At 37.0% G+C, this 27,652-nt stretch overlaps 2 protein-coding genes across 2 annotated transcripts; both read left to right on the top strand.

Moving 5' to 3' along the window:
- The first annotated feature begins 936 nt into the window (after nucleotides 1-936).
- ap3s2 (adaptor related protein complex 3 subunit sigma 2) lies at nucleotides 937-7,586 on the top strand. Its single transcript, XM_008405497.3, has 6 exons — nucleotides 937-1,150; nucleotides 3,127-3,218; nucleotides 3,553-3,664; nucleotides 4,009-4,080; nucleotides 5,210-5,317; nucleotides 6,524-7,586. Exons 1-6 carry the CDS (start codon nucleotides 1,082-1,084, stop codon nucleotides 6,647-6,649), a joined length of 579 nt encoding a protein of 192 aa, XP_008403719.1. The 5' UTR covers nucleotides 937-1,081; the 3' UTR covers nucleotides 6,650-7,586.
- On the top strand, nucleotides 7,411-24,978 carry LOC103462741 (aminopeptidase N-like). Its single transcript, XM_081605369.1, has 22 exons — nucleotides 7,411-7,549; nucleotides 7,772-7,909; nucleotides 13,671-14,387; nucleotides 14,510-14,652; nucleotides 15,422-15,558; nucleotides 15,698-15,824; nucleotides 16,338-16,492; nucleotides 16,722-16,835; nucleotides 16,928-17,071; nucleotides 17,318-17,383; nucleotides 17,841-17,906; nucleotides 18,016-18,191; nucleotides 19,958-20,034; nucleotides 20,162-20,295; nucleotides 20,446-20,501; nucleotides 20,583-20,730; nucleotides 20,822-20,913; nucleotides 20,995-21,105; nucleotides 22,622-22,789; nucleotides 23,464-23,604; nucleotides 24,225-24,306; nucleotides 24,431-24,978. Exons 3-22 carry the CDS (start codon nucleotides 13,786-13,788, stop codon nucleotides 24,584-24,586), a joined length of 2,895 nt encoding a protein of 964 aa, XP_081461495.1. The 5' UTR covers nucleotides 7,411-7,549; nucleotides 7,772-7,909; nucleotides 13,671-13,785; the 3' UTR covers nucleotides 24,587-24,978.
- Nucleotides 24,979-27,652: the final 2,674 nt, after the last annotated feature.

Below are 27,652 nucleotides of genomic sequence, written 5' to 3'. Positions count from 1 at the left end.
TTTATTATTATTTTTTTTTAACAAAAGCATTTAGCTTGATTCTATAGTTCCTCTATTTCTATTGTACTCCTGTTAGCCAGTGAAGAGTTGAAGAGTTTTATTGCACGAGGCACAAATGAGTTCCTTAGTCTGTTGGTCCTGCACTTTGGAAAAAGCAGTCTCCCACTGAACCTGCTTTCCTGGCTGCTGATGACAGTGTGCAGAGGGTGGCTGGTGTTGTCCATAATATCCTCGAGTTTCTGTAGGGTTCTCTTCTCTGCCACTGCTGCCAGAGAGTCAAGCCTTGTGCCAACCACTGAGTCGGCCCTCCTGATTTGCTTCTCCAGCTTAGAAAGGTCTGTCTTATAGATGCTTCCACCTCAGCACACCAGAGCATAAGAGGATGCTGGCGACAACAGACTAGTAAAACAACCTCAGCAGCTTTCCACAGATGTTAAAGGATCTCAGCCTCCTCAGGTAGTAACATCCTGGTCTGAGCCTTCTTATAAAGCTGCTTGGTGTTGCTTGTCCAGTCCAGCTTGTTGTCCAGCCACAGGCCAAGATATTTATAGGTCTGCACAACCTCCACCTCCTCCCCTCCTATCAGAACTGGTCGTAGACTGCCTCTTTTCCTCCTGAAGTCAATGACCAGTTCCTTTGTCTTGGAAGTATTTAGCTGCAGGCTGTTTCTATGGCACCAGACAACAAAGTCCCTCACCAGGCTCCTGTACTCCTCTTCACTGTCCTTAATGCACCCCATGATGGCAGTGTCATCAGCGTATTTCTGAATATGACATGTTTCAGAGTTATAGCAGAAGTCTGAGGTGTACAGGGTGGTATTGATAAGAAATTTGCTGAATTTGTATGTGACGTAGCATCTATGTGCGTATGCGCATTACCACAAGGTAGGACAGATTAATGGGTAGCACAGAGAGGTGTAACACCGGAACAAAAAAAATTCAGGCCAAGATCGACTGATGCAGCCGGATGTGAGCTAAAGTTACATTTCCGGCCTACAAAAGATCATTTAGCACACAAGCTAACATCTGACACAAATACTACATTTTTTGGCACTGCTATTTGGTGACGCCAAATAACAAACATGATAAAAGCTATATTGATTTTTAACAACCATGGGAAGCCGCGGCTGATTCGATTCTATCAATATTTTGTGAGTATTTTTAGATGTTGCTGTTTCAGTTAATTAGCATTTTCCGGCTGTGCTAACCAATGTTAGCTTGTGTATATGTTGAATAACATAGTCTGTTTTAATATTCATACGAGTTTTATGCGATTTTTCTCTGACAGATCATCACATTTTTGTTCACAATATTTCATTTTCTCTCGTGAACCATATGCTAGTCAACAGTTTCACAACAGCACAACATCGGGGCCGAAATTTGTCCCTTATTCAAAATAATTGTTTTGTTTTATTTTTTATTTTTTACACAACATAGTGCATTTATATAACTAAAACTCATCTTGAAAATAAAGCGCTATTACGTTATCGCACTACTTTCGTATATAGTTTGTGGACTGTATTGTTTTTAAGTTTGAGTTTTCTTCCGCTGTTGACTTGCATCTCACAAAAACCCAAACACTAAGTTCTCATAAAATAAGGACATTACTTAAAACTAATAGCAAAGGATTACTTGTAAAGGAATGCGCTGCTATGGCCTGCGCAGGCTGTGACTGTGACAGATGTTTATCAGACACACACTGACAACCTCTGCACAAGGGCTAAGCTACAAAAAAATCATCGCAAAACAATCTGGTAGCTTAGAGTTGTTTTATTCATATGTATTGTGGATAAAGGGGATGTTTAGTGGAGGGAAATGGTTGCGAAACAAAGCCCACAAAACGTTTTAGGGAAGTTCTTGATCTGATTCATTCTAGAATTTATGTTCTCCTTAAATTCTGGAATTTAAGATGAACATAAATTCATAAATTTGAGTTCGTCTGACTCAAATTTATGTTGAGTCAGACGAACATAAATTTGGAGATCAAGGTGCTGGTTTCTGTAGTTAGAGTGGAGATGTATAGAATCCAATATAATTATTTGAATGCAGTATCTCTGAGGCTTACAAAAACAGGTATCCATCCATCCATCCATTTTCTTCCGCTTATCCGGGGTCGGGTCGCGGGGGCAGCAGCTTCAGAAGGGAGGCCCAGACTTCCCTCTCCCCAGCCACTTCTTCCAGCTCCTCCGGGGGAATCCCAAGGCGTTCCCAGGCCAGCCGAGAGACGTAATCCCTCCAGCGTGTCCTGGGTCTTCCCCGAGGCCTTCTCCCGGTGGGACGTGCCCGGAACACCTCACCAGGGAGGCGTCCAGGAGGCATCCTTACCAGATGCCCGAGCCACCTCAACTGGCTCCTCTCGACGTGGAGGAGCAGCGGCTCTACTCTGAGTCCCTCCCGGATGACCGAGCTTCTCACCCTATCTCTAAGGGAGAGCCCAGCCACCCTGCGGAGGAAACCCATTTCGGCCGCTTGTACCCGTGACCTCGTTCTTTCGGTCATGACCCAAAGCTCATGACCATAGATGAGGGTGGGAACGTAGATCGACCGGTAAATCGAGAGCTTCGCTTTTTGGCTCAGCTCTCTCTTCACCACGACGGACCGGTACAGCGCCCGCTTCACAGTAGACGCTGTGTATACAGGGATATATTAACTAATTGTTAAATGTATTTTGTATATTGGACTTTCTGACTTTGAGGCCGTTTAAAATTAGTTTTTAACCTACATACATGGAGAAGGAAACAACAGAAGGCATGTTCAGTCTCCAGCAGCCAAAGGGTTGATTTTCAGTACTACCAAAACATGCCCCTGAAGATGCATCCCACTTTAGTTGATCATCTGTTGTATAAAACCTGTCAGCTGGATTAAGTGAAAAAGTTACAGGAAGACAAATTACCCCCAGAATTAGTAAAGCAGAGAGAAGCTAAACGAGTGCCTGCAGCACTCTGTAAAACACATTAGGAGTACCACCATTTTGTAGATCTGTTTTGTAGATCTCCTAGTGGTTTTTGAAATCTTGCTGAAATCTATGGAATGATAAAAACCGTGCCTCTTCAGTAAAACAAATGACAAATTCAAAAGACATTTCTGAAATTGTTTAATACTTTCTCTGTACATTATTTTCTTGCAGTCAGAGGACATGCAGCAGCAGATAATTCGAGAGACTTTCCACTTGGTATCAAAGAGAGATGACAATGTTTGTAACTTCTTGGAGGGTGGAAGGCAAGTTGTTTTTCTCTTATGTTCTGTTTATATACTGAAGAACAAACTCTGTTATGTGTTGTCTTCAAGTTACTGTTTCTGTAACGTCCTTAGCCACGTTGAAACATTTCCTTTAGTTTTTCCCAACAGATGGTTGTCACTGGATGTCTTGTAATAGCTTTTGTAAAACAGAAGATGGCAGCAAAATATAAAGTTTTCTCTTCTATCTTTTTTTTCAAAAATATGTTTATTTGTTTCGCAAAGTAGACCTTTCATCTCAGTTATTTATGATTCTCTGCTGCTGTAAAAGAAACGCTTGTTTTTAAAACCTTTTTTCTTTCAAATCTGCTTTCAGTCTTATTGGAGGCTCCGACTACAAGTTGATTTACCGGCACTATGCTACTCTCTACTTTGTCTTCTGTGTGGATTCATCTGAGAGTGAACTTGGCATTTTGGACTTGATTCAGGTCAGCTGCTGTGTTTTAGTGCGACTCTTTGAGAGTAACTTATGTTTTCACTTAAGGGAAATATAAAACCCTTGAATATTTTATCTCGAAAAGGTTTTATCACAACAGATTTAAATGTTTTGTGCTACACAATCTGCTTGTTGTTGGTAAGATTTTTGAAGCATAATTTATTATTGGACCATGATCTCATCCCTAGATACTTTTGAATTAAAATCAGAAAGGATTTGATTGTGCTGTAAGGATATTTATCTGTACCGAACAGAAAACTAATCCAACAAAATACACACAGAATCGAAATAAAAATATCTCAGAATAATTATCTGTTGTTTTTACATTTATTTTAGGTGTTTGTGGAAACGTTGGATAAATGCTTTGAAAATGTTTGTGAATTGGACCTAATATTCCACATGGATAAGGTGAGTGGAGGCGCTTCTGTGGCTAAAATATATTTCTCTTAATTTCTTTTCATTTTCAATCATAAATGCAATAATGTTTGAACTTGTTTTTGTGTGGCACAATTTTCCTGCTTACCTATGTTTAGCATGATATTACAATGTGTAAGATTGAGTAGGAGCCCTTTTAATTTTTTTCTTGTTACAGCTTAAAAGTGTGTAGAAGAACAAACGATATTATAACACTAGATTTCTCTGGCAGGTAGTTGGGCTTACGTTTCACTGCTCGGGAAATTGTCTCCATATGAATATTTAACTAAACGTGGACACGTGTTTAAAATCCAGATTGGAGAGTTTTACCTTAAATATGTCCTGGTAAACACTGAATCGGCATCCGGACACATCTGGTAGTTTCTGAACTTCCGATGGTTTCATTCTAGTGAACTTGATGCCTGAGAAGGCCTCTGGGGGATTTCTTCTGTCATGACACAAACATTCACATGAACCCAGATGAACTCTTTAGGTGATGTAGGTGTCTGAAATTCAGTTTTTCCTTCTCTAAGAAATCCTTTCTTTCAAATGGGACTGGTGACGACTCTAAACCTTCTTTAAGGAAGCTGCCATCTCACAGACATACCTGTGCTTTTCAGCTGGCTTATAGACTTTTATTGATTTTAATTATTAGAAAGTAAATCACCTCTATTGTGTACACAAAAACTTGTACAATTTTATAAAGCTATTCCTTAGAAGGCAGATCTGTGTTATTAAGGTTACAGACCTACTTACTGAAGAAGTGATCAAACACCTCTACAGGCATCTTGACAGAATTTTCCCACAGGAATCTGATGTCATGTGGAGCAGCAAGGTTTGGCCTGAGGAATGTTACCAGCATGTTAATATTCCCCAACTCGTCACCATCTGCTGGCAGACAGCCTGGACGGCATGTTTGCAAATCATTTATTGTTGCATGCCAAGTTCTGGCAATGCAGACACATTTTTGGGTCTTTGAAATGAGTTAGAATGTAAGGCAGAAGAGAGTCTTTGTAAATCCATGAAATGGTTTGACTCTGCTGGAATTTACATACCTAGATATTAGAGGGAAACAGAGCTGTGGGGACGAGACCTTACTAAGTGTGTTGTGCTTTTTCTGCAGGTTCATTATATCCTGCAGGAGGTGGTGATGGGAGGCATGGTGCTGGAGACCAACATGAATGAGATTGTAGCACAAGTAGAGGTGCAGAACCGCATGGAAAAGTCAGAGGTCAGGACCTCTCTGTTTTTATAAAGTGATCTTTACATATACCCCCACCCTCCCATAACTCTGATTGAGATTCAGCAATTATTTTAGCTAATTTGAATGGGCAAAATGTTCTTATTTGCTAAACTGGTAGAGAAACTGGTAATTCATTTTTTAAAGGAACAACTGATGTATAATGGCAATAATAGGTATTTTTAAATAAATTTACAGTCTTTCATTAGATCTTAGTAATGTCTCTGTAAAATCTAACAATTCCCACAGAATCAGTTTGACCATCAAAAGCTGACACTGATTCATCTGTACGGCACATTCTCTTTCAGGTCACATGTCAAACTTATCTTATCAGCTCACCGTTGTAAATGCAGCACTTGTTGTCAGGTGGGAATAAAATGGAGAGGTTGTGTTATTCTAACCTGACCTGAGAGTGTGAGACACTCCTGTGCGCTCAAACCGAGCTGTCCACTCCCAAAGATATTTTCAGATTTGTCTTCAGAAAACTTTGAGATAAAAGTTTTGATTTATCTCAGCTTTTACTTGTGGAGGAAACATGTGCTTGACCTTGAAATATCCAATTAATAAAATGGATATTTTACTTGGTCTAAAATTTAAGATTTCTTTTTTTTTTATTATTATTTTAGCTGCTTTGACTTATTATTTCTCTTTTTATATATTCTCAGTTGGTTGTTCAAACCCTGGGATTTTGTTTTGTAACTTAACCCTGCTTTAAACCTCTCCACTACCTTATCCTTGACCTCTCTGCTGTGCTCTGTAGCCATCACAATGCTGTTTGTTCTCTAGCAAACCCTTCAAAGGCCTACAAAGAACAGCTGTATTTATACAGAGAATAAATTGCAAACATAGGCACATAGTTGGCTTCTGAAGGCAATTTGCTGCTCTGAATATTATTTAGGGGTTTTAGAGTAAAATGGAACCTGATAATTGCGCAAATTCCTATTAAGAACAGCGAAGTTTGTGGTTGAACAAAATATTGGAAAGTTTAAGGTGCGTGAAGACTTCCAGGCACCATAGCAGAACATCCCTTTTTTTAGCTGCTTTTATGTTTTTCTCCGCAACCTTTGTTTTCTGCTTTCAAAAGAAAGCACGTGAGAATATTTTCAAGAACACTTGTTCCTGCATAAATGTGGAAAGACGAACTCTTTTACGGTAAGAAGACATCAACTTGTTTGGCTTGTTGCTTTTCACGTGCAGGGGGGTCTGTCCGCAGCTCCAGCTCGTGCTGTCTCCGCCGTGAAGAACATGAACCTGCCGGAGATCCCCCGGAACATCAACATCGGAGACATCAACATCAAAGTGCCGAGCCTCTCCCCGTTCTGAAGAGCATTCCAGCCAAACTCTGCGGGGCCAGAGAACGGGACTACTGCTGCAGCCCGCCAGCAACACGCAGCTCTGCAGCCAATGTAGACGACACTGGTTTTTATTCCTATAATGAAGAACCACAGCGGCTTACATTTCTGTTCATCCCAGTTTTGCTATGTGTATATAAGAGGAATTCTGAACTCGGTTAAATCCTGCATTTGCAGATTAACCCAATTAAAAAAGAAATTTGCACAACACTTGAGAAGTTCTACAAAGCATCTGTATCGTTGAGTCTATTAATTTCTGCAGTGAGCTTCTTAATGTTTTCAAATTAAATACAGTTTCTCTTTACTCAATGGGACTTTTCAGCACCTCCAAGCTTCAGCTGTTTATTAGCAGGAATTTGAACCAAGCTAAAGAAAAAAATCATTACTCTTTTTTTTTTTTTCCTGAGTTTTACTGGACCTCATCCAGCCCATGTGAAAAATGATACTTTGACTTCTGTGCTTGTCTATAATAAAAATAAAAAAAAAACTCTTGGTTTTTGCCGGGAGATCAGTTTCCCCTCTGTAATTTATTACGTCTTTGACATCCTCATAATTTTTGATGAATGTTGCTCCTGGGAGCGGATTGCGTCCGGCTCCGGAGATGTAAATGCTTCTTGGTTCCAGCCAACCTTCAGTGTGCAGTCAGAAGGTCTTGACAACATCTGTTAGGGAGACAGCAGACATTTTTTCCCCCCTCAGATAGTTTGTATCTCTGTAAATGTTTGTGTCTCTTTAAGTGTTTTTGTGTCTGATTTGTTGAATTCAGCTGTCGAAAATTGTTACACTCTGTTGGTAGAGTTTTACTATGAGATGATGTGATCTGTAATGGAAAGTAGGCATGTCATGGTGTCAAAGACATTCCTTTGCCAAGGTAAATTAATTAAACTAATAACTGTTTGATCATTTGAGTCATTCTCCTCTCATTTAAGTTTGCAGAACATTTTCTTCTTTTTTGCTCGAACATATTGAGCTTGCAGTATTGCTGAGGCTGCAGTTCTGCAGTTTTCCACCACATTCTTTCTCTCCCCGGGTCCAATAATAAAGAGTTTTTTTTGTTAAATCTGAGAAGGTTGTACCCTCCCTACGTTCCCAGGAAGACCTGTGCTAGCTCCCACCGTCAGGCGCACAGATGCTGACCACAAGTCTCTCATCAGCCAAGGATCAGGATCACTCCAGCTGAACCTCCACGTCTCATCAGGCTCAAAACGGGACACGAAGACAACATCAAGTGGTATGTACTGGATTCTCCTTGCAGGTCGCTGTAAATCTGCCCACATGCTGCACTAGAGGCTGTTCTTTGATATATTTCTGAGGAATCTAGATGGAAAGGTTTTCTAGCTGTGTTAAAGGTGGATGTTTCTCAGGGCTGGAGACAGAAACAAAACAAAAAAAAAGCTGTTGCTCAACTTTTTACAAGTAGTGCATGAATGGATCATACATTTTCATCATTGAAGCACTTCAATAATATAGTCAGTTGCTTTTTCTACTTTCTAAAACAATCTTGGATGAATTTGGCCAAATAGAAAAGCAAACCAGCTTTGTCTTGAGTTCAAATTGAGAGAATTCTTTCATATCTGTGGTGGTTTGGTGGTTTGATCTTTCTTTAGTTTAAAATTTGACTTTGTGGTTATGCTGCACGTCTCCTGTTTAAGGAGCCAGCTTCTGGTTGTAAATCCTGCAGCTCCAGCAGATGTTAGTCACTTCTACATTTAGATTCTGCAGAGAAACACTTAGGAGATGATAATGAGGTGAATGCAAAACACTACCTACTTTTCCTTGATGTTACCGGTCCTTTCACTTGTAAAAAGCAGTTTTTATTTGTACTTATTTTACTGAAACAGATTCACATGACTCCTTATGATAGCTGTGTGTCTGTTCACAGTACATGTAACCGTGTTACGGGTGGACACATGGCTCTATTGTTGGAAATTTTTTACGCTGTGAAAATATGTGACTTTGGGCCCCCAAGAAAAACATTCCCCCTCGACAGGATTATCCTGCTCTCTGTTGGCAAGGTAGACGGTCAGTGGCCCGTTTAGCTGATATTTGATATTAACTTGGTGCTGAACGGCACGCTGGAGGAAAAACATGTAACACACTGCAAATTACTTGGATTAGTTTGTAATTAGTTATTACAAATCTATTGTAATAGTTTTTTTTTCTTTTCTGTGAAAACCTCTAAGGTTGTGTTTAATGTAATAGTCATGTGTTTAAAAAAAATGTGTAAAGAACCTTATTGTTTATTTCCACACGGGCAAATTCCATTCCAAACCAAAATGTTTCAAAAAAAATGTACAAAAACTTCTTATCACTACCAAAAGTGGGAGAAAAATAAATATTGGTCAGAAAATTAGCAGTTTGTTCACATTCCTCTGAAAAACTCAAACATTTACTATAGAAACAGGAAAATATGGCATTCCTGTGAATCACAGAGCTAACACTTGGTTCTCTAAACAGTGAGAACTGCTTCACATGTCTGCTGCATGGAGTTGACCAACTTCTGTCACCTGAGAATCAACCCAGAACATTTCTAAAACAAAACTGATGTCGTAATTCTTATGAAGCTCTTTAGTCAGCTGACGTTGCTGTAAATTCGCAATATAAATAAACTTTAACTTGACTTGACATGCAGTTCCATAGTCCCTCTGGATTTGTTTCAGAAATGTCATCAAACTCGCCATTTCTAGCATTCTTAAATTGTAGTTAAGAATTTGCCAAATGGAAATATAATAATTATGTTAAACTGAGACTGATCTGGTTGAACACATCAGCCTCAGTTTTGTAGTCCTAAAACATTTATTAGAAATGCGGTGGATTGTATTAACAAACACACGACAAATTAAATAAAGTTCAATACATGTTGCATGTTTGAAAACCAAACAGCATTTTTCAGCAGATTGTTGTGTTGCTTTTTACTCTAAAGCACTGTATACCAACTCTAGACTTATAGCTGTATTTTTGATAGATGGCCAAAGTAATCACAATCTGGGTTGTTTTTATAGGAACCTAAATCAAATTGTGACTTGGCACAACATTGATGGAAAGAGATGTACCCTCTAACTCTATACAGGGTACATTTAGGGTTATGAGATTACGTCTGAAGCCTGATTATGTTAGTGAAATACACTGCCTTGCAAAAAAAATTCCTTCCTCTTAAAACGTTTTGTCTTATTTCAACCAAAGACATCAATGTATTTTAATGGAATTCTATGCAATAAATCAACACAAATGAAAAAAAGAAAAGAAAAGAAAACGTGAATTGAGGAGCAAATTATACACAGTTTTGAGATTCCAGAGTTTCTTTTGTAAATAATTTTGAAAAGTGTTCACAAAGACTTACTTTGACGTTTGTCTAACATGATGATAATGTCAAACAGATGGGAATAATTTAGCAGTGCACTATCGATCAATTCCCTCTGTGTCAAAGTGTATATGTTTGTCATTCTCCTTGAACTTATCAGCGTCTATCTTATCTATCTTAAATTAATAAAATCTACAGATAATACTGATAAAATGTGCCCTTTTACTCATCACATTGCCTTGTTTGCTAAACAAGTTGTCAACTGTCATGTAATAAACTCCTTAGTTGGCACATTTACTTAAATGTCAGGCTGAAATCCAAACTACAAGTGTCTGGATGTTAATGGAAAAAGTAACTATGTTCTGCCAGCCTACTGTAAACTGTCTCAGAAGCTCTTCACTAAATCAGAATGGTTTATTTTAGCAAAATGGGATTTCTTTTATTTAAACTGACATTTGAAGGATTTTTATTGACGGCTAATCACGAACTATGACACATGTAACGCTCTATTAATCATTTCTAGCTAGATGACATGATAATAATTACTTGAAACGTGAATCTTTCACTTTAACAGCAGATTCAGTAGGCTGAGTTCTCAACGTACAAAGAGTCAGATTCAGTCAAGTTTTAAGTTATTTATTGAGTTTTTTTATTACGCTTATGTGAGGATATGATATGAGCTTTATACTGAAAAATTATAACGTTTTAAAAAATATATAAATCGACATTTTTTAAATGTTTCAGATTTCATTATGTCCTATTTTTAAGGTGTGCTGTATCTTTAAATATGAAATGAAGAAATTTATTCGACTATTAATCTGTTTGTTTTGCAACATTGATTCAAATTTGTAGGTTTTTATAAAACATACTTTAATATGTTATATAAAAACATATTAAAATATGTTTAATATGTTAAACCTATTTTACATTTAAAATTCAATGATAAGAATTTTAAACATAAAACGTATGATAAGAATTTTACCACTATCATTTCATTGTTGCATGTTAAATAATTATATTTACATAATTATATTTACACAAAACCTCTAAAAAGAAAGGCTTCAAATCTTAGCCCTTTTCCTGTGTGGACATTTCATGTCCCTCCTTTGCATGTTTGGGTTTACTTAAATTTTCTTTTTTTCCTCGTCATGCAGGTTAAGTTAAGATGTTTCTGTAACCTGTCCAGATTTTACCCTTCCTCTCCTCCCATGCTAAAACTATGGGAGTATTTAGGTGATAAGGCAGTACATGTTGTTCAGTACAGAGGAAGGAAAGAACATTGACCTGGAAAGGATGAGCTGAATTTTTTTGCCGCAGATGACACAAGCAAATGGTGTGCTCTCTCTCTAAAATTTGTCAGATTTTCAGTAATCAGTTTTTACTAGTTAATAATGTAAAATATATATTTTTTAAATCGAGCTTGAGAAAAATCATGAAACTTCATAAACTTCAAAATGATTTTATTTTTTTTTTTTTTTTGCAGAGCTGACCAGCAAGACTTGAGATGTTTTTTCTAGAATTTGTACAAAATGTTTATTTTTTGTTTTATTATTATTTATAGAACGGCAGGAATGCGTATTCTAGACCTACATGAATACTTGAAACACTTTCAACATCTGTACACTCAGGGGATGAAAACATAAAACTGCTGACAGTTTTTTTTTTTTTTTTGAGGTTTAATGAATAACATTTTACTCCCTTAACTTTGTAACTAATGATTAATTGACTGAGCATTAATGTTTTAGCCCATGAGATAAGACTCCAGGGTAATGTCAAGCCAAAAGCATGTTTATCGATTTTAATTTATTTTACATTTTATCATACTAAAACCACAAACTTTTATTCTATGGGTGTTTAAAGTAAAAAAAATATTTTTACTTTTTTTTTCTTACAAAGAAAAATTAAATGAGTGTGGCATACATTCAACCACCATTACTCACGAGGTAATTGTGGTCGATTGCCCTGAATAAGATGTGGAACAACCACTTGTTTTTCAGAAGGCTGAATATGTGTAGTTTAATCTTTCAAACTAACAGCGTAAGCTGTTGGAAGGAAAAGCCTAATATGTGAATAAATTATATTTTGATAAAAGGTCCAGATAACTTATTTTAAAGCAAACATAAAGAGAAAAATTGTGATCAGATTACACTGTGACCAATAGTTTATCATAATGTCGAACTGTATGTTCTAAGAACAGAATCACTTTTACTAAGGATTTAAAGCAAACATGTTTGCTCTTCATGTGAATTAAAACTTTGTAAGACAAATCAGTTTGTTAAAAAGCAGTCAAAGTAAAATGGAAAACTTTTGAAGACCACCAAAAAACCTGAAGAAATGTTGATGTAGACTACGTAAAGAGATTGGTCTGAGAAATAAGGGACAGTCTAATAAGAGATGTTACAAAATTTACTGAATACAAAACAAAAGTTCCAATCTGTGGACATGCTGGTTTGCAAGCTGAACATTCATCAGAATGTTCAAAGATGTCCAGATGAACTGAATGCATTTGCTATGGAAGCTATTCTATCTGGACGTCCTATCATATTGAACATTTTCACAATGAGTATCCGTGATGTTCTTTTACTCAAACTAATGGGTGTGTAATTTCTTTGGTCAGCTCAAAATGTACACCAGAGCATAACAATGATTTGCTTCCAGATTTACCGTACAGACATTACAAACTTTCTAAAGATAACTTCTGACAAATTAGCATATTATGTGTAAGGCTCATTTATTTTAGGAACTTTATCAGTAAGTGGAACACATTATATAGCTTAACTATACTAAAATGGATGTTTGAAAGCCTTTTTTTCCTCTTAATTATAATTAATTTTGATTTACTTCTGATGAAAACATCCATCCATCCATTTTCTTCACACCCTTGTCCCTTAGTGGGGTCGGGAGGGTTGCTGGTGTCCATCTCCAGCTAACGTTCCGGGCGAGAGGCAGGGTCACCCTGGACAGGTCACCAGTCTGTCGCAGGGCAACACAGACACACAACCATGCACACACACTCACACGTAGGGGCAATTTGGTGAGGCCAATTAACCTGACAGTCATGTTTTTGGACTGTGGGAGGAAACTGGAGTACCCAGAGAAAACCCATGCATGCACAGGAAGAACATGCAAACTCCATGCAGAAAGACCAGGGCTGGGAATCGAACCCAGAACCTTCTTGCTGCAAGGCAACAGCTCTACCAACTGGGCTATTGTGCAGCCCGTGATGAAAACATGACATTTAAAATTAGAATATTTCCTCAAATCAATAAAAAAGAACTATTTTTAAAAACAGAAATGCACACTTAATAAAACACATGTTTATTACCTGCTTAATTGTTATATTTTTTAAAAGGTACTTTAAATTTGACAGAAGAGACTCATTGGGAAGTATAATTTATTGAATATCACTGCATAGATAGAGATAGACTCTATTATTTTGGTGACCTCTAAAGTCAGGTGGTTGCACTGGATTTTAGTTGGTGGTTTTGGAGAAAAATGTGACAAATACTAACGCACACCACACTTTTTAAAAGGTTTATTTCTAAAAATATTTACACTTGTATATCCTTTCCCCTTGCTTTCACTACTATGTGTAGCTTTGTGCTGGTGAAGCACATAGATAAAAAAAAAATAACTGCAATAGATAAAACATGTTTAAATGATTGAATTCTTCTCTGCTTTTTTTCTCTAGGTGTTCCGTAAAGATCTTTTTGCCATGTTAATACCTCAACCATTAACAGAGAAGAGCTCCAGTGTCTTGGGCAAACAGTGACTGAGGACCCTCAGAGTTAAACCAAGAGTCAGATATGGGAAAAGTCTACAATATCAGTAAAAATGTGGGCCTTGGACTTCTGGTACTCGGAGTCAGCGCCGCGGTTACAATAATTGGTTTATCTATTGCTTATGATAAGCAAAGGGCCAAGACTCAAGGTAAGCCTGGAGATGAAGCCGATACCGGTAGCACATCTATACCTCCAACGACCTCCTTCACCCCAAGGGAACCCTGGGATTACTATAGACTTCCAGACTCTCTCGTCCCTCTGACCTACGATGTGACTCTATGGCCCAGACTGAAGCCCAATGCAGACAACATGTACATCTTCACTGGACATTCTTCTGTGGTCTTTAGGTGTAAAAAAAAAACGGATCTTATACTTATCCATGCCAACAAGCTGAACTTCACCATGTACGGCGGCAACCATGCGAAGCTGAGTGGCCAGGGTGAAGCTGCTGCGCCTGCCATACGGAGCACTTGGCTTGTGGCGAGGACGCAGTATCTTGTTGTTCAACTGAGCAGCAAACTAGCAGAAGGAAAATCCTATGAGCTTTACACAGAATTTAGAGGGGAGCTGGCAGATGACCTGGAGGGTTTCTACAGGAGTGAGTACATGGATGACGGTGTTAAGAAGTAAGAAGTGATGGAACATTTTGCACCATAGTCACACTTTTGACTAAGATGGCTTTGTTGTTCTATTTACCATCTTGCTGTCTGTCTGTTTTGTGGTTACATTTAACTTGAACATTTCTCAGAGTTCTCGCCACCTCTCAGATGCAAGCAACGTATGCCAGAAAAGCGTTTCCCTGCTTTGATGAACCAGCCATGAAAGCAAATTTCAGTGTCACCATTATTCATGAGCGAGGCACCGTTGCTCTCTCCAACGGCAAGGAAATAGGTTGGTTTCAAAATATATTTTTTTTACGCTTTGTTCAAAAATAAATATGCTAACACTTTAGCTAACCAAATAAATATGCTAAAGTGTTGTGTTTGAGGGCACACTGACAGGACACTCATGAAGATGTCTTCATGGATATTTGTGACTGTTATTAAGTGTCATTTGGTAAATTCTGACAGTTTTAATAAAATGTTGACATTGTTTAAAATGTCTTTGTTATGACAACTTGACATTAACCAAGAATCATCATCTGTCATAAATATAACAGGTATTAAATATCAAACTTTAACAAGTTATGTATTTGTGTATTAATACACACCCTGTCATTTGTTAGACCATGACAATTGTGTCCTTAATATTTTGCAGTTTGGGAAATTGAAATCAGCTCATTAAAAAAGTTTGCTTAATCAAAACTAATTCATGATTTAACAAGTGCTAAGTTATTTTCCCACAAAGATCCAGAACATGTGTCTAATGTATGTGTCTAAATACATTAGACACATGTTCTGTGTCTAATGTAAAAAATAATTTTATGAACTGAAATATTTAAGTGTGATTAAAAAAAGTAGGAAATGTGTAAGGCGAAATACATTTTCACACTCCTTTATTTGAAGATTCAGTGCTTTGAAATGCTTTAAGGTGAAATTTCTGTTGTTACTATCAGACTGTAGATAATAAATGACTTCAACAATTTGTAAGAAAATCTGTAATGTTTCACTGTTAATACCAACAGAGTGTCATAGTCTGGCTTTTTTTTGTGTCTACACAGATTCTTCAGACTCCATCCGTGATAATGTTCCTGTCACAGTTACTACATTTGAACCCACTCAGAAAATGTCCACCTACATATTAGCATTTGTTGTCTGTGAATTTGGCTACATTCAGTCAAACAACAGCAATTTGTTGGTGAGAATAAATGTCCTCGTTCTTAATGTTCATTTAGATATTCAGGGATAGCCTCACGCTACTTAATTTGTGCACAAAATTGGCCTTAAAACAGCCAACCACACCATTTGACTTAATTTAATTGTAATTTTCTTTACAGATTCGAATATGGGCTCGAAAAAAAGCCTTAAATGATGGGCAGGGCAATTATGCTCTTCAAGTTACAGGATCGATCCTTCAGTTCTATGAGACATACTACAACGCTACTTACCCGCTCTCTAAATCAGGTAGGTTAAATGTAAAATAAATATTTTGTTACAAAGAAGTTGTGGGACGGAAATTTGTCTTCTTAAGTGCCTTTGGGACAATGGAGTAAAATAAAGAAGATGGTGTTGTATTTACACAAATACTGCATTGTGCTGTTGGACGCTAAGGCTAAAACTGATGGTAGAGGTGTAGAAACCTTTCAGAGTATTAACACCCCAGCAAGATGAAGCTTTCATTTATATCTAAATAACCTTTTACAAATTAGTGTCCATCCAGTGAAGTTTGAATGGTCTGTGAGATCCTGAGTGAAGTAAATTGGCAAAATAAGAATGTTAATGCTATGGCTAACCAAGATGATGACGAGAGCAAAATCTTTTTCTGTTTTTATTATTAGTATCTCTCCTTAGTTGTTCATTGTAATCTTGTGTGACATCTTCTCCAGCCAGGATGAAGCAAAACAAACCTATACTAGTGTTTTTATGTGAAATGCGGTCCGCTTGGTTTTATAAAACAGTTTCCCTTGGTCTCTGTAGATCAGATAGCTCTTCCTGATTTCAACGCTGGAGCCATGGAAAACTGGGGTCTGGTGACATACCGGGAAACAGCCCTGCTCTATGACTCCAACCTTTCCTCCACAGGAAACAAAGAGAGGGTCGCAACTGTCATCTCTCATGAGCTTGCTCACATGGTATGTCATTCTTTTCTTCACAAACACCTTACTAACATGCCAGAGGTTTTGAGCATCTCAAATACAGACAGATTTACTGCTAAATCCGCTTCCTCTTTTTTCAATTGGCTTTTAGGTTAGACCTAAACCGGGCCTGTGTTGACCAGAATCAATGTTTATTAAGTCATTTTGTGCTTTAAAGTGCTAACTGAGATTTCATCATGACAAAATATTTGATTTCTTTCCCTAGTGGTTTGGAAACTTGGTGACTTTGCAGTGGTGGAATGACCTGTGGCTAAATGAAGGCTTTGCTTCATACGTGGAATACCTTGGAGTTGATTTCGTTGAACCCATCTGGAACATAGTAAGATAAAAAACAATGAAAAGCTCTCAAAGCCTTCACAGTGAATATGGCTTCAGAAAGTTTTGTCCTCACTCCTTTCTGCTTCAATCCAGAAAGACTACATCATCCTGTACGATGTTCAGAAAGTGTTTGCCATAGACGCCCTGGCCTCTTCTCACCCGTTGTCCCGCAAAGAAGAGGAGATTAATACGCCTGCTGAGATCAGTGAGATGTTCAACACCATCTCTTACAACAAGGTCGGGTTTTTTTTAGGAAGTGGCAGCATTTACATACTTGCTTAGAAGAATGACCAACAAGCTTGATAAAGTTGTGATAATCACAGTCAGGGATTGATGTAGCTGTCCCTACATGATCTTGGCCCTGTAATTTGAGCCACTAATCCAGCACAGTGTGTTTCGCCATTGTTCCGAATCAATAGTGTTTTCTTCATATGAAGTTCAAACTTCTTGAATTCTTGTGGTTTAGAAGTTTGTTCTTTTCAGGGTGCAGCGGTGCTCAGGATGCTGTCAGAGTTTCTCAGCGAGCCTGTGTTTGCCAAAGGACTCAGTGTGGGTAAAAGCAACACCAAGAAAAATTATTTCCATCTTTTTTGTAGTTAGATATCCTGGTAAATTCAACTTAAAAACAAAAATGTTCATTTAATTTACTTTTATAAAGTTGCAACATTTGGAAGTATGTACACGCTTTGACTAATACTTTTCAGAAACAACCTTTTTTGATTTAATGTTAACATCCAGTCATTTTAGGTTGATCTTCTGTAATTTCCAGTGAATTTAATGAACCTGACATAGTTCACTTAGATTTTTAAAAGACACTGATCCCACCATTTCACTTTTTTTTCTTTTTTTCTTTTTAAGCATAGTGATGATTGACAGTCATCACTATGCTTAAAAAAAAAACGAAGGTTGAGCAAGATTTTTCTTTCACATTGTCATGGACATGTTCGTCATAATGATTTATTAAATGCTTTACATGTTATTTCTTCCTGTTTTGTTTTCCTTTTAGTCTTACCTCAATGAATTTGCCTATAACAACACAGTACATACAGATCTGTGGGGTCATCTCCAACAGGTTTGTCAACGTTCAAAGCTGACAGACGTGCTGTGCTTAATTTAATTTGGCTTATCCAGAAAAATATATAATACTATTCTTCTTCTTTTTTTCCCCCTTTTTTCACCAGGCAGTTGCTGACACACCAGATTTGCATATTCCCTGCTCTGTACATGACATTATGAACCGCTGGACTCTCCAAATGGGCTTCCCAGTGGTCACCATTAACACCACAACAGGAGGAATCAGCCAGAAACACTTTTTGTTGGATCCGGATTCGAAAGTGGACAGGCCGTCCCAGTTCAAGTACAAATGAGTTTTCCTTTATTATTCTTCTTGAACTTGATAATGAACAATAAATTGGAGTTATTGAAGATGGCACACAAAATTAATAGCTTAAAACCTGGGCTGATACAATCTAAACTGTTAACTTAGGTTAGTTAGTATTACTTACAGTTACTAAAACCCAGAATTAAAGTTAGGGGAAATTGTAAAAGTTACACCAGACCAATAAAAAGAAAACAATTTTTTATTACAGAAAACTTGGCCAGTTATCAAGTTTATCCATGTTTTATTACCGGACTTTGTAAATTGCACTTAGTACTGGGTTTGGGCTCCTTTTACTTGTATCAATGCAATGTTGCTTTACTGAGATATAAAGGAAACTTAGATTGTGTAAATCTAAGTTTACACAATGCAATATATTTGCATTGTTTGATTTGGTGTACCTCATCTTCTCTGACAATAACCCACTGATTCTCTCTGAGGCCTTTTGATGAGACGGAATTGCTGACCAATCAAGCACAATGATAGAGCTTTAGAACACTGAGCTTCAATGCTTTTTCTCTGAGAATGTCTCTGGTCCAGAAATCGCTTACAATTTGTACAACTTGTAGTCAAATGACCCACGTATGTGTGTGGAAGTTCTCCCCCCGTCTATTTCTTCAATATCACATCAAGCTTGTAATCATGGCTGTTGCTTACGCATCTTTTTCTACCACACTTTTTCCTCCCACTCTTTATATAAATGCTTGTGCAGAACAGCCATTTCTTTTTAGCAATAACCTTTTGTGGTTTAAGCTTCTTGTGAAAAAATCTGACCAACAGCTGTCAAGTCAGCAATTATTTTCTAGACTGCTTACGCCATAACATGGTCATAACTTCCCATTTCTGTACAAAATACCGTTATACGCAATATTTAAATGTTCTGAGAAACTAGTTTTGGGGGGTTTTCCTTTGCTGCAAACCATGACAATGAAAGAAACTTCCTTTATAAATATTTTTAATTCAACAATTGAGTTTGTGCTAATGCTGGAGTCATGTGATTTCCCAGAAGTTAATGATTTGGATCAGGTTCAAAAGCTGCCACTTTCTAAATCTGAAAGTTAGGGTAATTTATTTGTAGCCTTTGAGTCCTGCGATTACCATTTGTGTCTTGGCTGAAATTGTAACTTTTAAAGCTTTTTCTTGAAATTACATATTCGGTAGCAGAGCTAATGAGAGCGATCTGAATCCAGCCAGTATGCTATATTTCGTTACACTATTAAACAGAAATGACATTCTAGCACAAAATAGTCTGGATAAATTACACATAAAATCACTCTTCTTTATAATTTATGTTATATATATATATATATATATATATATATATATATATATATGTTTATATGTATGTTTATGCATTTCATGATATCGTAAAAAAATAAATAAAATGTAAAAGTAAATAAATAAATAAAAAAATTAATTCAATCTATTTAGAATTAGGGCTCAACCTGATTTACAGAAGTAACCTTTGGAGCCAATGATGCAAAGTGAGTTTTCTGGCGAGATTCTGTAAGATTTAAAGAAACTTAGGCTTGAAATATTTCACTCCATGTATGATGCAGAGTGAAATATGTTTCAAATTCATTAAAATACAACTGTAGGTCTCCAAATATTACTTTTATAGGAATCCTGAAAAACATTTTATTATCAGAGTTAGACATAATAAATGCAACAAGCTGAATATTGTTTAGAAATACTAATAAACATATTGACATTAAGATTGTATTTTTTTTTATTTTTCTGTTTAGTTATACATGGTTTGTCCCAATAAAATGGGTGAAAAATGGAGTGGATCAGCAACAATACTGGCTTCTGAATAAAACAGGTACGTTCACAGCGACATGCGCAGCAATGTCAGAAGTGTGAGCTATGGAAGAACATGTTTGACTTTTAACTCAGGGGTGAAACTAGATGCATGTTAATGTTCCTTAATACAACTCAAATCCTCCAAGACACCCATGCTCAGATGAGAGTTTCTGGACAGGAATGGGTACTAGCAAACACAAACGTGTCTGGCTACTTCAGGATTAACTATGATGCTGACAACTGGGATCGTCTCCTCTCTCAGCTCGACACCAGTCACCAGGTAGGTAATGTGCTATTTTCACTGACATTATTCTGTGTACACAAACGGGTCAGATAAACTGGTGTCGGCATCAAAAAGCAAACCTCTCTATGAGTTTTATTAAAGTAAAACCTCTTTACTAACTTGCATTGGCTTCTTTTCTTCTGTCAGGCTTTATCTGTCATGAACCGAGCTCAGATCATCGATGATGCATTTAATCTGGCAAGGTGAAAAATAGTCATGGAAAAAATTCCACAATGGTTTTTTTTTTTTTACAAGCATATAGAATACTTGTTTCTTTCATTTAGGGCAAAAATGATCCCCACGACATTGGCTCTGAGAACTACTCGATATCTGTCAAAAGAGAGAGACTATATCCCCTGGTCGTCGGCTCTGAGAAACCTTCGCTACTATATCCTCATGTTTGATCGCACCGAAGTCTACGGACCTTTGCAGGTTGATTTTATTTTGTGCTAAAAAGGACAAGCTCTTGGAGATAAAATGACATTTCTGACCCCAAATATTAATTGTTACATTTCTGTTTTAGGCATACCTAAAGAAACAAATCGAGCCACTTTTTGAATACTTTGAAACACTCACAAAAAACTGGACCAAAATACCAATACAACACTCAGACCAGTAAGCAATAAGCACATGGCAACATATCTGACAGATACATTTTAACTTGAGCTCCTAATAGTTTTAGATGCTTCTTTTCAGGTATAATCAGGTCAATGCTGTTTGGATGGCATGTAATATGGGTGTGAAGTCCTGCAGGAAACAAGTCAGCAGCTGGTTCAGACAGTGGATGGACAACCCAGATCACAACCCGTGAGTATGAAGGAAATCATATCTGTTTGTGCTTAAAAACGTCCTGTTTTTCCTCACAGAAGTTACTGCAGAGAGCGTGTTTACCAAAATAATGACCTTCACCTTCATTGACTGTATTTCTCCAGTTCACTCATAATGTCCTTCCTAGACTTTTAGGTCCCAAATGAGGGATTTAACGAGTACGAAGGAATGCGTTCTTTGAATGCCCGCCAATAAATTTATCTCATATGAATGTTTCTTTTGTGGTTCTAAAATTCATAAATATCTCATTTGTTTATTCAACATAGACTGGGAACCTGTCCAGCAATTTGAAGGAATGATTACATGTTTAAATCTTTGATTGTAAAATCACCTCCAGTCACAAAAATATATATTTTTTGTCTGTCACCAGTTTAAGAAACCTTTAAAAAAAAAAAAAGTATGTTATTTGTGGTGTAATGTCCAGTGATGACTAGTCAATCATCACTCACTGACTAATTAGTCCCTGTGGCGTCTCCTCTTCTCTCAGATGGTCTCGTGGTGAGTTGTGACTCTGAGTCGGTATGAATTGCAATAAATGTTTGGGTTTTTTTTTCTACTTCTTTCATTTGATTTCCACCATATCTTGGATACACGTTGTACATCACTTTGTATCTCTAAATACATTCACCATCATATCCAAGTCGGTTCTAAATGCATAGTAGGAATCCACCAAGACGACAGAAACACCTTTGTTAAAAGCAAACAGCCTTCTGGTCTGATTAACCAGCTGTTTGTGCCAGGATTTCCCCTCCAGCCAAACCTCGAGACAGGACTGTGGGAACTGCATGAGCAAAAGGGTCCAGTAAGATTTGTGAGTGAGACAACAGGCCAATTTAGGAACACCATTTAGTAGCAGTTCTGGTGTTGAAATTTGTCGAGTAAAGTTGTTAAGAGAATTCCACCTTCTCTTTTCTTCTTTCTTCTCTCAAATTGACATAGAGATTAAAATCCAAATTAGGCAGCAGCACTTATTTCTATAGGCTCTTGGGAGCTGGATAAACTCTTAGTTTAGATAAGAATCTTTTGAATTTTCTGTTTATAAAACCTACCCTGTTTAGATATTGTGTGTACAGTAGAAATGTTGTAGTCTCCTTGTACCTCAGATTTGGCTTTTTTTTTTGAGGGAGGTGGAGGGGAGACATGAAGCAAATGTCCCGAGGTCAGGATTCAAACAGGCTACGTCAAGAACCATGAGGCATCCGCTCTATCTGTACTCCACACAATGCCCCTTATTTCTTTTTGCTTACTAAAATCATTAGTGCTTAAATCTTCTTGTGATCATTGATAAGATACATATTCAATTATGTTGATTACCAGTACCCTTTGATTCATTATATTTTACTGACATACTTATTTTAGTGTTCTAGCTACTATTAACCCTGAAACATGTGAAGAACTCTCGCTGCTTTTTTAAAATTTTTGTTTGTGATAAAAATTGCTAAATGTGCACAAAGAGAATTCATTCGTCTGATCTCTTATTCATTCTGCTGACCAGGATTCCTTCCGACTTGAAAGCCACAGTTTACTGCAGCGCTATAGGCCTTGGTGGAGTTGAAGAGTGGGACTTTGCCTGGAAGATGTTTCAGAACGCGTCTCTGGCATCGGAAGCGTCCAGACTCAGGTCGGCTCTGGCCTGCACCAAAACACCGTGGCTCTTGAACAGGTGGGTGCTGCTTTTGCATCCTGTGCTTTGCCAGCAGCAATATCATGGCTAGCTGCTTATTAAAGACGTGAAACTGTTTAATCACAAAGTTAAATTCAATTTCACTTATTCCCTCTCAGGTTTTTTTCACCATTAATCTTACGTTTCTAGGTGCTATGGTCTCCCAGTTGCTTCTGTGGAGTAGGTGGATGGGTAGAGGAAGTTTTTATAAATGAATAATTAGGAGCTGATTTTGCAAATACTCGTTCAATTAGAAATATGTTCACGTGCAACTTAGTAGGGTCTTTAAGAATTTCATTAATAAAGTAAAATAAAAATAAAAATCTGATGTTTAATCGACATTATGTCAAAACAACAAACAGAAATTTGCTAAAAGATCCAGTTTGATGTACGGTGATCTGTTATGAAAAGTTTATACATTTTTATTTACTTATTATTTATAACATTTAGACAAACTTGAGCAAATTTGCAGTCAGTTTAATCATCAATATACTTCAAGTATACTTGAAGATCACCATATATGTTGAAGGCCATTATTTTCACATTAGATACATTTTCTGTTAGCTTTAATTATTGTTGTTCTTTTTTCCTGCTGGAGGTAACTAATATTGCATCCAAATTCTGCCTCCTCATTTTATATACTTCTTCTATTTGATGACTCTGTTTCGAGGCAGGTATCTGGAATATACCCTCGATCCGAACAAGATACGCAAGCAAGATGTCACCTCCACCATCCAGTCCATCGCAAATAATGTCATAGGAATGCCGCTGGCTTGGAACTTTGTCAGAGCAAAATGGAGTTACATCTTCCAACAGTAAGCTTCAATAAAAACAAAAAGGACATTACAGCATCACACTCCAAAGGTTTTTGGGGAAGATTTCATGTGATTTACAGATACAAAGTAGTGCATAAATGTGAAGACAAAGAAAAAACATACATGGTTTCAAATTCAACCCACTTTTAATCTAATACCGCTGAATAAAATTTGTTTAGATCAAAGTTTTTGCTTATGTTAGATAGCCAAGTCCAGAGCTGACTCCAAATCAGAATTTATGATCAAATATCTCTCCCTCCTGACAGAGTGAGCGTGGCAAAAAAGAGCAAACTAGTATTTCAGGCAAATCTGGTAAAGACAAACTTGCAGCAAAATAATGCTGAAGCTTTCTGAGAAAAAAACCCAGAACATCTCTTTAAAATCACACACTGTGAGTTTTAACTGACTCATGTTGCAGAGAAAAACAAGTTTTCTGCAGATATAATCATACCTTCTTTCAACAGTTATTCACAATCACTTCATAATATACCGAAATCCTATTTCCAGTGCACATTATTTTGGAGCTGGTTTTTTGATATCACACAAGTCACACATCACCTAGTTCATTTTTTTGTGTGTGCAATTTTAACTCTTTGGTTCAATGCTATCTTTTGTCGAAGGTACGGAAGAGGATCTTTCTCCTTCTCTAATCTCATCAGTGGAATCACACTGAGGTTTTCCACAGAGTTTGAGTTGCAGGAGGTATGCAGCCCACAAGCACACTAAACTACACACGGGATTTTCCTGAGGCTATTTAAAGGAAAATAAATGCAACATATGCAGAGGTTCAGCTGTTTGTTTGTTTTCTTCTTCTTCTCTCTCCCAGCTGAAGAAATTCAAAGAAGAGAACCTCCATGTTGGTTTTGGCTCAGCTACCATGGCACTTGAGCAAGCCATCGAAAAGACGACAGCCAACATAAAATGGGTGACAGAAAATAAAGCTGACGTGCTCAGTTGGTTTACTGAGCAGACTGTGAAATGAAATTTCAGATGACATGCAGCTTTTGTATTCTCTGGGATTTGTAATTGAGAAAAACAATAATGTAAATGAAAAATACAGTAAAATCTGCACAAAGACTTTCACAGTTGTGATACGTTAATAGAATCAGAAGCAGAAACAGTCTTCACTTTTTGTATGATATCCTCACACTATATTTTAAAGATAATGATGTATGCAAAGTGTGGTATACTCTATATTCAATAAACATGACACGCTGATCTGGTATGAGGCAGAAGATGAGATCATTAACTATGACTCTGTGGTTTACTGCAGATTCTGATAAGAAGTGTCATGCAAAATTCACACTGTGAATCAAATTTGTTTTTCTTAAAATATCACCATTAAATAAATGAATAAAAAACAACTTTCTTGCATTCTGTGTCTGAGTACTGATCTAAAACATTTCACAAGTAGATACTGCTGTAAGGCTTAATAATAAAGAAAATGGCATAAAACATATATCCCAAAAGTCTTTGACTGTAGCATCAGTTGTACCTAAAGGCTTAAAATGTTCAAACATAGATTTGAAAGAAAGATTATGCAAAGAACAAGAAATTTTCAGGGAACATCATCTGATGTGCAGTCAGCTGTCATCTGGATTTTCAACACTTCCACATTATAACAGATCAGAGTAATAGTTGTGTTATTTGTGTGGTGCACAATTAATCAAACAGGCACAACATGAAGGAGAAATTAACAGTTGTATGGTGATTATGTGGTAGAACCTCAAATCAAATTTTGCTTAAGGGCCCCATAAATCTTTGGGTGAGCTCTGTCTGCAGGCTGAAACCTGCTGCCAGAAGAGATATGTTCTTTTGTCTTTGCAGTGCTTTACAAAACCAGACTTTTTTTTATGATAAACCGATGTAAAGTTGTGCATAAGCGTGATGTGATCTCAGTATGACTCTAGTTGTTCTATGAAGAACTGTTTAAGTTGTAGATGGTTGATATAAAACCTTAGTGAAGACATAAGATAGGTCAGAGATACATTAAATAAAGGTTAAGTTATGAGATTGCCTTCACTTTCTGCTCCTCTTCCTCTTTTTTTTTATTTTTTATTTTTTACATAATATATAGATATTATCTTGATTGAAAAATACATATATTTTGTCTTGTTTTAATAATAGGTAAAAATAAATATGTGAATGTGTTTTGTCTTTTGAAACTTCTAAAAATGCGTTGTGTTTTTCACTCTGCATAGGAAAACAATGCAGTCAGCAACAATTTTACTATACAAATAAAACAAACAAACAAAAAAACCACCTTAAATTTGAGCAAAGAAACTAAATAAACTGTTGTTTTATTGAAACAACACTGGTGTTATGAGAGCCTTCAGGGATATTTTGCACAAAAATAAAATTAAATAAAAATAACCACTATAAATTTAATTTGCAACCAAATGTTTATGGTGATATAATGAGATGAAACTCTGTTAACCAGTTTCTCCATAGTTCCTTATTAAGCTGAGTGAGGAATGTTTCAGGGGGGACAGGCCCTCACAGCAGGGGGGATGGCTGTGTGAGGATGCTCTCTCTGAGGCCAGATTATGCTGCAGTAAAATAACACTCTAGTAGAGGAAGTCTAAAAAAAACACCTCAATTCATATTTTCTCCAAAACGTTTTAGCTATGATATTTCATTGGTTTCACCAGATACTCAATAACTTAAAGCTCAATAACAATCTAATTCTAACAGCACAAACACTAGAATTACAACCAGATGCTTTAAAGTGCTTCTAAGAGTTAGCAAAATAGATTTACAGCTAATTCATGAGTTTTAAGAGAAAGCTTGTTTAAACCTTACTACATTTGGAGACATAACTTTTCATGAACATGATCAGAATGACGTCACATCCAGTTACACCACTTCCTACATTGACACATTGCCATTATGTCACTTCCTTGTGGGAAGAGGGGGCGGGATTACTCCATATTTGGCAAAAGGAGTGGGACTTTCACTCCCACCTCAACCCCACCCCATGTTAAAAGGGGTGGGGTTTTGAGGGCGGGATTAGCGTCATGGTACCTGTCAAGTCTTGGATTTATGGGTGTGTCATCTGTCAAATTAGAATTTTACAAAAGGATGCCCTGTAAGTTTTTTTTCCCACATCTGAAATGACATTTTCATCATCCCCCACCAAATGCTACATTCTTCCCACATAAAGGGAGATCTTTTGGCTCTGCGAGTGGTATACTGCTGTGACAGATACAATCTAATCAACAAGAGTGTTCCGTTAGTATTTTGACACACCTGGCTTACTTTTCTCATCTGAATGATCTTTATAAGATCTGATTCTTCTCTGATGTCTCTTTTGAGAAAATTATCTTCTGTGGCAGTGCTGTATTTCATTAAGAAACCAAGATATAACCTAAATAGTTGGTTAGAGATCACAACCAGAGTCATCTGAAGTTGAGGTATTTTTTATCTGTGTTCCATCGCAGAAATACATAAACCTACGCCATTCTGGATAAAGCTCAGCATCTGTTTTGGTTTAAAACAAATGATGGATGGCCTGCTCAGGAAACCTCCCTTGTTTTTGCTTGTCTGAAATGCTCGGCGTAGCACAGTTCAAGGTGATGACAGGCTGATAATAAACGTTGCTTAACGGTCATGATAATGAGATACTCAAGCAAGAGTCTTTTTTTTTTAATTGGAGTAATAAGCTAATGAGGTGTAGAGAGACATTCTGACATTTAAAAGTTTACTAAACTATTAAAGAGAAGGCTAATCATTCATCGAAAACAGTTACTACAGTCATAACCATGTTGAAGTTATTATTATTGGGGTTCAGCCATGTTGGATCTTCTCCAGTAAAAATTACAAACACCTGATAGGATATGGGAGTGAAACTGGAGACACAGCTACATCAATCCAGGATCAATGTATTCTCTCCTCATTGTTTCAGTTTGACATGAATCATCAGAAGAAGACAAGTGAAAAAAAGTATAAAATCATGTGCGTTTACACTTGAACGAAAACCTTCCTGTGTGAGGTGTTGAGGTTTTCTGTTACATTAATGTATTCCACAGAGTACGATATTACTTGAATT

Source organism: Poecilia reticulata, chromosome 3, assembly GCF_904066995.2.
Source record: "Poecilia reticulata chromosome 3, P_reticulata-male-v2, whole genome shotgun sequence".
Lineage (NCBI taxonomy): Eukaryota > Metazoa > Chordata > Actinopteri > Cyprinodontiformes > Poeciliidae > Poecilia > Poecilia reticulata.
This window is presented reverse-complemented; position numbering and strand designations above follow the sequence as displayed.